At 41.3% G+C, this 13,885-nt stretch overlaps 1 protein-coding gene across 7 annotated transcripts in view; it reads right to left on the reverse strand.

The window, feature by feature from the left end:
• Nucleotides 1–13,885, reverse strand: part of mapk10 (mitogen-activated protein kinase 10) — a 207,955-nt gene that overhangs the window by 31,825 nt on the left and 162,245 nt on the right. For all 7 annotated transcript variants that reach the window (XM_059646328.1, XM_048532782.2, XM_048532819.2 and 4 more), the window contains one exon: nt 90–272. In XM_059646328.1, coding sequence (XP_059502311.1) covers nt 90–272 — 183 coding nt within the window. The remainder of the gene's footprint in view (nt 1–89; nt 273–13,885) is intronic.

A 13,885-nucleotide genomic window follows, 5' to 3' on the forward strand; every position in this document is an offset into this window, starting at 1 on the left:
GGACAGCTTTCATTCAAGCATATCTATGGTTTGTAAACAAATTTATTCTTACGTATGAGTGAGGCCTGATAGTCAGTCTGGTTCCTTACCTTTTAGTTTATTATGCTCCGAGTCTGCTGGGAAGAGACAGTCTGGGAAGAGCTTGGGGAAAGTGTGTCCCGTATACTTGGGCCTATTCTCCACATAGTTACGAACAGTGGGCTGCAATTTCTTCATGAACTCTGGGGAAGGTGTTCCCAACTGCTCAATAACCTTATTCCACTGATCAATATCTGAATTGAAGTTGAGGAAAATCTGCCACCATTACCAGAGGGCAAACTACATTTAAAGCTAAAGGACATGACCAGAGAAAATTAAAGCATACAAAAAAAAGCTCCATATGTATTAATATAACAACATTCATGTCATGCTTCTGTTTTACAATTTCCTTTAAGGCAAATGTCTGCAACCTTTAAGTCAACATAACATGAAGCTTATGCTTAGGAATTTTCATTTTGTTTCCATAAAAACCTGACAGATATTATAATAAAACTTATATAAACATTGGCCAGGATTGTTCTTGTAGAGTTGTCTCTTTCATTATCTGAAGTGCTGAACACATCCTCATCAGGGAGACATATCTGTAGGGTTCGAAATAACTTTCCTCCCCCCACCAAGGCTGCCATGATATTTTCTCTAGGTCTATAAGACCATACAATGTTGGAGCAGAAGTAGGCCATTCAGTCCATCATGGATAATGGGAATTGCAGATGCTGGAGAATCCGAAATAACAAAGTGTGGAGCTGGATGAACACACCAGGCTAAGCAGCATCTTTTTGAGCTTCTAAGATGCTGCTTGGCCTGCTGTGTTCATCCACCTCCAAACTTTGTTATCTCTTCATGCAGTCCATCATGTCTGCTCTGCCATTCAATGAGATTATGATGGATTTAATAATCCTCAACTCCACTTTGATGCCTTTTCAGCATAACCTTTGATTGTCTCACTGATTAAAAAATCTGCCTTTCTTAGCCTTGAATATAGTTAACGACCCAGGGTTAAAAGCCCTCTGTGGAAAAGAAGTCCAGACATTCACTATCCTTCGAAAGAGAAAATTCCTCATCTCTGTCTTAAATTGGTGACTCCCTACTCTGAGATTATGTCCTCTGGTCCAAGATACTCCCTATAATATCTACCCTGCCGAGCTCTCCCCCAAGCCAAGTAAATGCTTCAGTAAGTTCTCCTTTTATTCTTCTAAACTCCAACAGGTACAACCTACTCAAACTCTCATCATAAGCAAATCCCTCCAAACCCAGGAACAAAATGCTAATGGCAGCATATATGTCCTTAGATAAGGGGACAAATATGTTCACAGTATTCCAGCTGATACCTTGTACACTTGTAGTAAGATCTATTTGTTTTGTATTCCATTCCCTTTGACATAGGGCCAAAAACACCTTTGACTTCTCTATTATGCATTGAAGTTGGGTGCTCACTTCTTGTGATTCCTGCATGACGATGCCCAAATCATCATGCTGCTTCAACCTGCAGTTTTATATGATTTAAATATTGGACAGCTCCTCTATTCTTCCTAGTAAAGTGCAAAGCCACAGATTTTCCCAAATTATATCCCATCTATCAAGTTTTTGCCCACTCACTTAAACTGTCTATACCCCTCTCTAAATTGATTATGTCAGCCTTGCTAATTGCCATCCAACTTATTTTTGTATCATCTGCAAACTTGGTGATAGTACATTCACTTCTGTCAGCCAAGTGTTTGTTATGTATTGCAGCACTGACCCATATGGCACTGCACTAGTTACAGCCTCTCATCGCAGAAATATCCCTTTTATCCCAGTTTTATGTTTGGTACTTTATCAAACATCTATTGGAAAATTGCATATTAGTCTCCAAAATAGTCACTGCCCACCAAGTAATTCTTAGCATGCAAGACACTTTTGATGTGATCACACATAAATTTCTAAGAAGTAAAACTCTTCAGTATTAACATATTGACTAGAGAGTGTGATTACTGTCGTAGTAGCCACTGCTTTATTCCCACATTTGTTCCCAAAACTCTGCAGCATTACACAAGAGATTCCATATTCATTTTCAATTTTTTAGATTCCCAGATGCATACAAACAAGTGGCAGGAGAAGGTCATTCTTGCTCCTCAGCCTCCTCCACCACTTCATTAGATCATAGTTTATCTGATTGCAACTTCAAATCCACATTCCCACCTACTCTAATAGCTTATCACACCTTTATTTTAAGACCATAAGACCATAAGACATAGGAGTGGAAGTAAGGCCATTTGGCCAATCGAGTTCACTCCGCCATTCAATCATGACTGATGGGCATTTCAACTCCACTTCCCTGCACTCTCCCCATAGCCATTGATTCCTTGTGAGATCAAGAATTTATCGATCTCTGCCTTGAAGACATTTAATGTCCCGGCCTCCACTGCACTCCGTGGCAGTGAATTCCACAGGCCCACCACCTTCTGGCTGAAGAAATGTCTCCTCATTTCAGTTTTAAATTAATCCCCTCTAATTCTAAGGCTGTGCCCATGGGTCCTAGTCTCCCCACCTAACGGAAGCAACCTCCCAGCGTCCACCCTTTCTAAACCATACATTATCTTGTACGTTTCTATTAGATCTCCCCTCAACCTTCTAAACTCTAATGAATACAATCCCAGGATCCTCAGCCGTTCATCGTACGTTAAACCTACCATTCCAGGGATCATCCGTGTGAATCTCCGCTGGACACACTCCAGTGCCAGTATGTCCTTCCTGAGGTGTGGGTCCCAAAATTGGACACAGTATTCTAAATGGGGTCTAACTAGAGCTTTATAAAGCCTCAGAAGCACATCGCTGCTTTTATATTCCAACCCTCTTGAGATAAACGACAAGTGGGCTTTGTGTTTATTTGAATAGCATTCCAATTGAATTTAGTTCTGTTAGGAAATGGTTAGTACTTAGGGGGAAATTGTATGGTTTGTTAATATTTCTTTTAATTTGTTCATTGTTAGGGTTAAATAATTAAACTGTGGTTTGTTTCTGATAAACTGGAGATCAGGGATTGTCTTTCTTTTAACAACTTTTAACAGATTATGAGGGGAAAGGTAAGTTTGTCTCTGTGTTCCGGGGAATAAGTATTAGAGGGGCTTCTGTTTTAGTTTAATTATCAGAGGGGTTTGGCTATTCCCCCATCCCTGTAACACAGTTAACTGAGTATTCCTTTGCTGAAACATTTAAAACTCTTCCTGCCCCTTTGTAGACCCAGTCTATCTTTTACAGACCGTCTTCCTTCCCCTGCCTTTTCAGAATCTCTTCTATAAGTCCATCCCAAACTGCAGATTCTCTCCCCGACAATTTTATCTTCACTTTGCCCACTGGTTTTGATCCTCCAGCATAGCCTCAATTCATGTTCCCTGCCTTCCACTACCTTCAGTTGGCTGATGGCACTCACCTTCTCAATGTTGTACCAGTCATAGGCCGTTTCCTTCCCATGTTTATTGCTGATATGTGCCTATCAGCAACAAAGATTAGAGAAAACCAGTCTGTAATCGGAGGAGCAGCTATTCAGAGATTCTAACAGCTTGACTTGTGGAAACAACATTCCATCACAAACGTTCCTGCAGGAATTTTGGGTGAATTTGCTTGCTGCCCCGGCCTATCCTGAGTGTTGATTAATTGGCTGGAGAGGGGATTTCTGTACCTCGCTCAGAGAGGTAAGGTGAGCATTCAACTGAGTGTGCCAGCAAGGAGCCCTAACACAACTGGATTCAATGGGAATCAGTGGGGTAACTCCCCACTTATTGGAGTCACACTAACTTTCATGACCCTAGATCTCCTGTGGATAGACTGAGCTTATAATCTACTTTTTAATCATGGAGAAACATCATGACAATGGCTGTGGATGTAAATTCGGTGGCAGTCTGAAAAGGAATTCTGGGAACACCACATCTCAAGGTGTCAAAGAAGCTTCAAATGGGAAACATGCACCAACCTGTAATCCCCTGTGAGTATTTCAGACTGTGAGCACGATGGCATAAAAGACAATTGTCTATGTAAGAGATATCATTGCAGTTACCCTTTTCAAGTGTATACAGAGACAGGAATTAAAAACAAGATTCAACCCTGGCCAGTGTGTGCTGGTGGACTGACGTGCTCAATTACGCTGGCGAGCTAAGGAACCTGAGTTTGGATTTCAGCACTAGTGTGCTGTGAGAGTCACTACTGAAGATCCTCTGTTGCAAGAAAATGACTTTTTTTCTAACCAGCTTCCAACAATCTGAACAATTTCAAAAGCAAACAGGGCAGAAGCTTGGGCTGAAAAGTGGTAAATAACATTTATGTCAATTCTTGTGGCCGGCAATGATCATCTCCATTAGGACAGAATCTAACCATTGCCCCTTGACATTCAGTGGCATTAATATCTTTGAATCCCCTACTATCAACATCTGCGATGTATCATAGACCAGAAACTGAACTAGAGTAGCCATAACTACTGTGGCTATGAATTCTGCAGTGAGTAACTTACCAATGCCTTTCTATCATCTACACCATATAAGTCAAGGGTGTGATGGAATACTGACCATGTGCCTGGATGGAAAACACCTCTCAGAATACTCAAGACGGCTGGCACAATCCAGGGAAAAACAGCCCTTTAGTTTGGCACCACATCCACCACCTTCAACATTCACTTCATTCACATTGACACAGTGTCAGCAATGAGTACCATCTACAAGGTACAGCAAAGTAATTCACCCAGTCTCCTTTGATAATACCTTCTAAAACCATGACCTCCGTTACCTGGAAGGATGAGTACAACAGGTATATGGGAGCAGCACCACCTGCAAGTTTGTTTTCAAACCACACCCCACCCTGACTTGGAACTATATTACTGTACCTTCATCATCACTGGGTCAAATTCCTGGATCTCAATTCCTAACAGTATTGTGGGTGTTCATATCCTCTGAAGACTGGAAAACCACTCACCAGCATCTTCGAAAGTGCTGTGAGCAATGAGTAATAAATGCTGTCCTAGACAGCAACATGCACATCTTACAAACATGTTTCTTTTTTAAGAACAGAGCTTCAACCTGCTCAGATTGGCTAACAGATGTCTGGTCCCAGCAGTGCCAGAAGCTGCAGTGAACAGGACTGTGGCTGGGTCTGCAGGCAGCTTGAGATTGTAATTCCCAGAGTCTATGACCAATTAAGTGTGGGGGATCGCATGGATTGGAGGGGAAGGAAGGCATCAGGTGTGGCCAGAAGGGGGAAGTGCTCGGGTATCCAGCAACACCCACACCCCAGTGAAGAATAAAGGAAAAATGCAAGGCCTCAATACAGAAAATGTAGCTGGACTGGGATTCATTCTTTCCACTGCAATATTGCAGGCAGATCGGGGCGGACCTCTTCCTCCTGCCAGCAAGCCACAGGTTAGGGAAAGGAAAATTCTGCCCCTTCATCAACAGACAGAGAGAATTTTCACTACATTGTATTTGACATATTTACAGGTACATGATAGACCACTGGACATTGGACACAATTTCCTATCCTCTCCAGAAAACTGAGTTTTCATACAGTCATTGAGACGCACAGCACGGCAACAGATCCTTCAATCTAACTCATCCACACCGACCATCTATCCCAAATAAATCTAGTCCCATTTGCCAGCATTTGGCCCATATCCCTCTAAACCCTTCCTATTCATATACACATCCAGATGCCTTTTAAATATTGTAATCATACCAAACTCCATCACTTCCTCTGGCAGCTCATTCCATACACACACTTCCCTCTGTGTGAAAAAGTTGCCCCTTAGGTCCCTTTTAAACCTTTCTCCTCTCACCTTAAACCTATGCCCTCCAGCTTTGGACTCCCCCACATTGAGGGAAAGACCTTATCTATTTACCCTATCAATGCCCTTCATGATCTGATAAACTTCTACAAGGTCTCAGCCCCAGTCTATTCAGCTTCTTCCTATACCTCAAACCCTTCAACTCCAGCAAGTTCCTTGTAAATCGTTTATGAAGTCTTTCAACTTTCACAATAACCTTCCTATAGCAGGCAGACCAGAATTGCACACAGTATTCCAAATTGGATTAGCCTTGAATCCTCTTGCTGTATTGACAGGGCAAATATTTCCCAGAATTAAACGTTGAGAAGGCATAATGTGTTTTAAATTTTCTCATGTGTTTTATAGAACATTTTTTGTCTGAAAAATGAAAATCTTTTCTATAATTAAATAGATTAACAATACAATATTGGCTGTCATGATAGATTTTAGGATAGAAATTAATACGAGGAAAATTTTCAAATTTCATGGGCCTGCCTTGCATGTATCTGCATAATATTATTTGAAGCACATTGGATTCAAAAAAGTAAGCATCACTTTCGAGAAAAGGTGATTCTCTTACTTTATCTTGCAGCCGTGTGCTCAGAAACAAACCTAGTTGTGAGACCTTTCTAATGTGTGGCGGTACACAGGAGCCAATTTCATGTGCTGTTTACCTCACCACTGCATTCTTACATTCAACAGATGTAAACTTTAGGCTCCACAAACATGTTACAGCAACAATAACTTGAGTTTATGTCACAACTTCAATGCAGCCAAACATTTTAAAAGATGCAGCCAGCAATAGAGGCGATATCAGAAGGCCTGATCAAAAGTTCACTTAAAGATGTGGAAGGAGAGGCAGGGTTGGGGTTTAGAGAGGACAGACCAGAGGACGTGCCTAGTTTGTTAGCTACTAATTACAAATGGGAAAGGTGAGCATAAACAATAGAGTTAGAGCAGAGGTTTTAGGGGACGGAAGTTCAATTGCATATGTTGCAGAACAAGATTACGTTACCAGGTTAAAATCGAGCAGTTGAAATATATCACAGGAAAAGGTGAGCTTGGCCACATCGATAGGAAGAATGTAAAAAGGAGTATAATATTTAAATAGACACAGAATGCAGAACCCTGAAAGTACCAAGGGATGTATGTTGTGCTATATGAATCATAAAATATTTTAATATGCAGTAGAGGAAGTGACTAGGAAGGTAAAAGGAATGCTATTGTCTATTGGAAGGGAAATGGAATAAAGAAGTGAGGATGTCTTGCTCAATTTTATAAGACATTGTTGAGGCTACATCTAGACCATTCCGTACAGTTTTGGTTTCCTTATTTAAGAAAAGATATAATTGTATTAAAAGTAGCTCAAAAAAGGATCAACATGCTGGGGGCTATTATCGACCAAAAACTTAACTCGACTGTTATATAGGTACTGTAATAACAACAGCAGGTCAAGGGTAGGAATACTGCAGTGAGCAACTCACCTCCGTACTCTCCAAAATCTATCTACCATCTACAAGACACAAATCAGGGGCGTGATAGAATACTCCCCTCTTGCCCGAATGAGTGCAGCTCCAACAGCACTCAAGAAGCTCAACGTCCAGGACAAAACAGCCCACTTGATTCCACCACACCCATAAACGTTCACTCCCTCCACTACCATTGGTCCGTAGCAGCAGTATGTACCATCTACCGAAAGCACAGCAGTAATTCACCAAGGCATCCAAACCCAACACCACTATCACTGGAAGGACAAATGCAGCAGCTATGTTAGGATTGCTACCCCTTACAAGTTTCTCTCCAAGCCACTCACCATCCTGATGTGGAAATATGTCACTTTTCCTGGGAAAATATCCCAAAACCATCACCCTAACAGCATCGTGGACATACCTACACTAAATGGACTGTAGTAGCTCACTACCACCTTCTATAGGGCACATATGTAACCAGTGGAGCCAAAATCTTCTGAATGAACAAAAAAAAATGACCAATTGCTGGGATGGGAGGCTATTTAATGAGGAAAGATTGGCCTGGTTAGGCCTGTATCCACTGGAGTTCAGAAGAGTAAAAGGTAATTTCATTTAAGCATATAAGCTCCTGAGAGGACTTGAAAGAGTGGATGCTGAAAGGATGTTTCCTTTTCTTTGACAGACTAGAACAGGGGGTCACTTTAAAAATAAGGGATATTGTGTAAAATAGGAAGTGAGTGAAAACCTATGGAATACACTTCTCAAGACAGTGTTGGTGCATGGTCACTGAACACTTTTAAGACTGAATGGGTCGAACAGTTGACAATAGGCAGGAAAGTGGAGTTGAGGCCACAAACTGATTGGCCATGATTTTAGTGGATGGTGGACCATGCTCAAGGGGCCAAGAGATCAACTCCTGCCCCTAATACATACATTCATATATCTGTATCATGCACTCACTGAATTGAGAATCGAATGCAGCTCCTAATGTTATTAGATACAATAAGCAGGCACCGCTATCACAAGAACAAACATTGTTTGCATAAAGTAAATTGAAAGCCATTCATGGGGTGAAAATGTACACAGTCTGCTAAAATCTTCCACAATGTCTTTTAAGCCTCAACAATATAAATCAGATCTTTATTTACAGGAAGCAGTCAAGTTTCATAAGATCGATATTGCTGACTAAAGCAGCTCTTTGAGCACAATACCATTCTGTTCATGACGAATATATTTGTCAAACTCCAATACAATAACCATAAAAATAAACTAAGCTAGCTTTTTTATGCATTTGGCAAGTGTTATTTTGAAGCCCTAAAATGGGACTGTTGATTATTTTTATTTGCAATGCATGTAACAGGTATGCTTAATGGCTGCAAAATATGCTTTGTCATATCCTTTTGTCCATTTCTAATCCTACAAAGATACACTATTCGATGTTTGGAGTGGGTAAACTGGCTAGCACTGATGTAACATCAGAATGTAATTGCAACAAAACCAAAGACCATAAGACATAATAATAGAATTAGGCCATTCAGCCCATCAACTCTGCTCCAGCATTCGATCATGGCTGGTATGTTTCTCAATCCCATTCTCCTGCATTCTTCCCAAATCCTTTGATCCCCTTACCAATTATTAACGTGTCAATCTTTGTCTTAAATACAGAAGTCACACACCAGGTTACAGTCCAACAGTTCATTTAAAATCACAAGATTTTAGAGTGCTATTCCTTTGTCATGACTTCATGATGAACAAGCAATGCCCTGAAAGCTTGTAGTTTTAAGTAAATATGTTGAACTATAACCTGGTGCCGTGTGACTTTTGACTTTGTCCACCCCAGTCCAACACCAGCATGTCCACATTGTGTCTTAAATACATTCAATAATTTGGCCTCCTTCTATAGCGATGAGTTTCACAGATTGACCATCCTCTGCCTGAAGAAATCCTTCCTCACCTCAGTTATAAACAGTTGTCCCTTCTCACTGAGGCTGTGGTCTCAGATCCTCATCTCTCTCACTAGTAAAAATGTCCATTCTTTCTCGGCCTCTCAGTACTCTGTAAGTTTATTACACAAGTAGAATTCTTACCTTTTGTGACTGGTATCTATTATAGGAATAAAAATTATGCACTGTCTTGGTAAGATATAGGCAAATATGATAAATTGATATATATCTTTTTCCATTGTTGAAAATCCACATACATGCACAGAATTAGACAGAACAGAGAAAGAAACAGGTTATTCGGCCAAACCAGTATTTGCCCATGTTCATGCTCTACCTCAGACTTCTCCATTTCTTCACCCTCTAAATTCATCCTTTCAAATCACCGTAACTCTCTAATCATGTATGCTACCTTCCCCTTAATGCACTATGCTATTTTGCATCACTTACTCCCTCTGGCCTACTAAATCTCATTTCACTCTCTCCAGTGTCTTTTTTTTTAATATGCTGATGAGAATTACACATATGAAAGAGATTTGACAGATGTTCCACTCCCGCACATCCCAGATGTCCAAGTTCTTCAAGGACCGCAAATTGCCCCCCGCAGTGGTCGAGAACGCCCTTGACCGTGTCTCCCACATTTCCCGCAACACATCCCTCACACCCCGCCCCGCCACAACCGCCCAAAGAGGATCCCCCTCATTCTCACACACCACCCCACCAACCTCTGGATACAACGCATCATCCTCCGACACTTCCACCATCTACAATCCGACCCCATCACCCAAGACATTTTTCCATCCCCACCCTTGTCTGCTTTCCGGAGAGACCACTCTCTCCGTGACTCCCTTGTTTGCTCCACACTGCCCTCCAACCCCACTACACCCGGCACCTTCCCCTGCAACCACAGGAAGTGCTACACTTGCCCCCACACCTCCACCCTCACCCCTATTCCAGGCCCCAAGATGACTTTCCATATTAAGCAGAGGTTCACCTGCACATCTGCCAATGTGGTATACTGCATCCATTGTACCCGGTGTGGCTTCCTCTACATTGGGGAAACCAAGCGGAGGCTTGGGGACCGCTTTGCAGAACACCTCCACTCGGTTCGCAACAAACAACTGCACCTCCCAGTCGCGAACCATTTTAACTCCCCCTCCCATTCTTTAGACGACATGTCCATCATGGGCCTCCTGCAGTGCCACAACGATGCCACCCGAAGGTTGCAGGAACAGCAACTCATATTCCGCTTGGGAACCCTGCAGCCTAATGGTATCAATGTGGACTTCACCAGCTTCAAAATCTCCCCTTCCCCTACTGCATCCCTAAACCAGCCCAGTTCGTCCCCTCCCCCCACTGCATCACACAACCAGCCCAGCTCATCCCCTCCCCCCACTGCATCCCAAAACCAGCCCAGCCTGTCTCTGCCTCCCTAACCTGTTCTTCCTCTCTGCCTAACAAAAAAATTCTGAGGTTATCAAAAGCTGGTGGGAATGTGGAATCTGAAACAAAGCAGATCAGCCATGATCTTATTGAATGACACAGCAGGCTTCAGTGGCCAAATGGCCTACTTTTGTCCCTAAAATTGCATTATTCATATGTATCAAAACAAGGGACACTTTATCCATCACGGTGGTGTGCTGGTGATCATATAGCCTGGGCGGAGATTGAAAGCTAACGAAACTTAAGAGTTATCTTATGGAATCACAGCATTACCATCGCCATGCTGGACAACTCACAGGCTTACAGTCCAAATTAAAACAAAAGCTTAAAATGTTCTCTCCCACGTGTTGTCCTAAAAATATGAGGCAAAAGGCATTCCTTAAGGGACACAGAACAGTCAAAATAGCAGATAATACCTTCACTACAAGACAGAGCACATGCTTACTCTCTGAGAGAAAAGCTCTTTTGGCTTTTTGCATTTGTACAACCTCTGCAGCATCAGAAATTCAGTGAGTGCTAGCAACTAATGTCATGTATACTTTATCTTCCACACTCAACCCATAAACCCTCCATCCCTGCTTTTAGCAAATACAGCCTGGCTTTAAGAGATCAGCCAGCTAGAAGCCCCACTCCCAAACGTGAGCCATTTATAAATGCTGCAATTATTGCTGATAGCTCACACTCACCATGAATGTTGATCCAGCTTCATACCAACATCACTGCACTAACCGAGCAGGCAGCTTGCCCAGTGTCAAAAAGACAAAAACAAAAATGGTCTTCATGGTGTCAGATAGGTGAAAAGATTAAAATTGAGTCCCTTGGTCTGTGAAGTCACAGGCAGGCCCAGGTCTACTAATATATACATTTCTTATTTTCAGTTTGCCAGTTGGCAAGGACAGTCAAGATAATCCACAGTGCAGGGAGCAAGCAGTGTTGTAGGTTACAGATTTTAAACATTAAACATGGAGATGGAGTGTGCAAGTTGCAAAATGCATGGAGATTAGAGTGAATCAGATTAAAGTTCATTAAAAGTCTGGGGTTAGCTGAGTGTTTTCAGTCTCAGCAGTGAGTTCAAAATCTCATCACCCAAGTTCTATTTCAATTACCTGTCTCATCTTTTGGTACTTCCTCATCAGCTTTGCCAAATGGGAAATTGAAAATAGTCACTAGTTAGAGTTCAGAAATTACACAAGACCAAAGGAAGACTCCCTAATGCTCCATGATTTGCTCACTGCAAAAATTCCAGGTTATACAATGCCCACTAGGGACTGCTTCCCTGTGATTTTCTTCCCCAAATTTACCCACTCCCACTTAATGTTTCAATAAGCAAATTACACCTCATGTTAGCAAACTTCACTGATGTGCATTCTTTTGATTTATAAACACCGCAGTTCACGCACATCAGGCATGGGTGTGATATGCAAGGTGGGCAAAATGTGAAAGCAATATTCAAACCCAAATTGTTTTTCAGAAGTTTTAAACCCAATTTATTACAAAAGGAGAACCAATGACAAAAGGAAATGGCAACTAGTAGATTCCTATCAAGTTGAAATTTAGTGCATCAGTGAAATTCTATACTTTCTCAGAAATAAATTATTACAATTTTAAAAAGCTAGTTGTGCATTTAGGTGAACAAATTGTTTGTTTTTAGCTCTGGGTTCCAAATGAAGCATTTAGCAGTCATATGGTATTAGGTGACACTGAATTGCTGTCTCATTTCTCATACACATTTCTGATTGATGAAATAGCTAGGTGATAAGTGGTAACACATTCTGCACAACAGCTAAATGCTGCATTTGGAACAGTGTGAAAAATAAACCCAGCAATTTACACAGACTATTATTACAACATTAAAACCAGATTCAAACCATTTCTATTCAATATTTAAGCAACACCGTAAAAGAGGTCCACAGTAAACTGGGGATCTCTGCTAATGGGTAAAACAGCTGAAGAACAGTGGAGCATTCCTAAAGAAACATTTAATGTGGATCCTGAACCAATTTATACCCCTGAGATAGAAAAGCTCCGTTTCACACAAAAAAACCCATTCATGGACAAATAAAGAGATAGCTGACAGCTTAACTTAAAAAGCTAAAAAAAATGCAAAAACTGGCATGAATCCTGCTGATTGGGGCATATACAAAGACCAGCGAAGGACTGCAAAGCAACTTATAAGAGCTACTAAAACGCATTATGAAAGGAAATTTGCTAGGGACTTCAAAAAGAATAAGAATAAATGTTATTGCCCCATTAAGAGAAAGAAGGTTGTCTGCAATATTGTTGCTCCATAAAAGACTGAAAGTGAGGATATTGTCGATGAGTATGGGGAAAAGGTAGACATGTTGAATAATTACTTTGCCTCAGTATTTACATTTGAAAAGGAGGATAGCTTGCTAGAAGACCCAGGAAATTAATAATAGATCGGGAACAGGGACTGTTTGAAATTAACGCAAGAAAATATTGTTAATGAGGAAATTAATGGAATTAAAGAGTGACAAATTCCCAAGACCTGCCTGTTTCCATCTGAGGGTATTAAAGAAAGCACACTGTACAAGTTCTAACTGCAATCTTTCCCTGGCTACATGGGTCATTTCTCTAGAATGGAAAAATTGCACATGTCGCTCCTCTTTTAAAGAATGATAAGAGAGGAAAACAAGAAAAATAAAAATTATGGGCTAGTTAGGCTAACACCTGTAGTGGGAAAGTTGTTGGAATCTATAATCAAGGATGCTGTAACTGAACACCTTGAAAATTTTCAGCTGACCAGGGAGAGTCAGCATGGATTAATGACAGGTGGATCATGCTGGACAAATTCCATTGAACTTTTGCAAAGGCGACTAAGGTGGTGGAGAGGGGAATGTCTGTTCATGTTGTTTGTATGGGCTTCCAGAAGGCACTTGATAAGGTATCGCATAAGAGAATCTTAACAAAGGTAGATGCCCACAGAATTGAGGCCAAATTACTGACATGGTGGGAAAGTTGGTTGAGCGGCAAGGCACAGAAAGTAGGGGTAATGGGCACTTAGATAACAAAGTGTGGAGCTGGATGAACACAGCAGGCCAAGCAGCATCTCAGGAGCACAAAAGCTGACATTTCGGGTAATGGGCACTTAAATTGGCAGGTTGTGACCACAAGGATCTGTGTTAAGGCCTCAATTATTTACATTATTTATGAACAACTTGGCATTGTACATCATATTTGTTGATGAC

The sequence above is a fragment of the Stegostoma tigrinum genome, chromosome 1 (assembly GCF_030684315.1).
Source record: "Stegostoma tigrinum isolate sSteTig4 chromosome 1, sSteTig4.hap1, whole genome shotgun sequence".
Taxonomy (NCBI): Eukaryota; Metazoa; Chordata; class Chondrichthyes; order Orectolobiformes; family Stegostomatidae; genus Stegostoma; species Stegostoma tigrinum.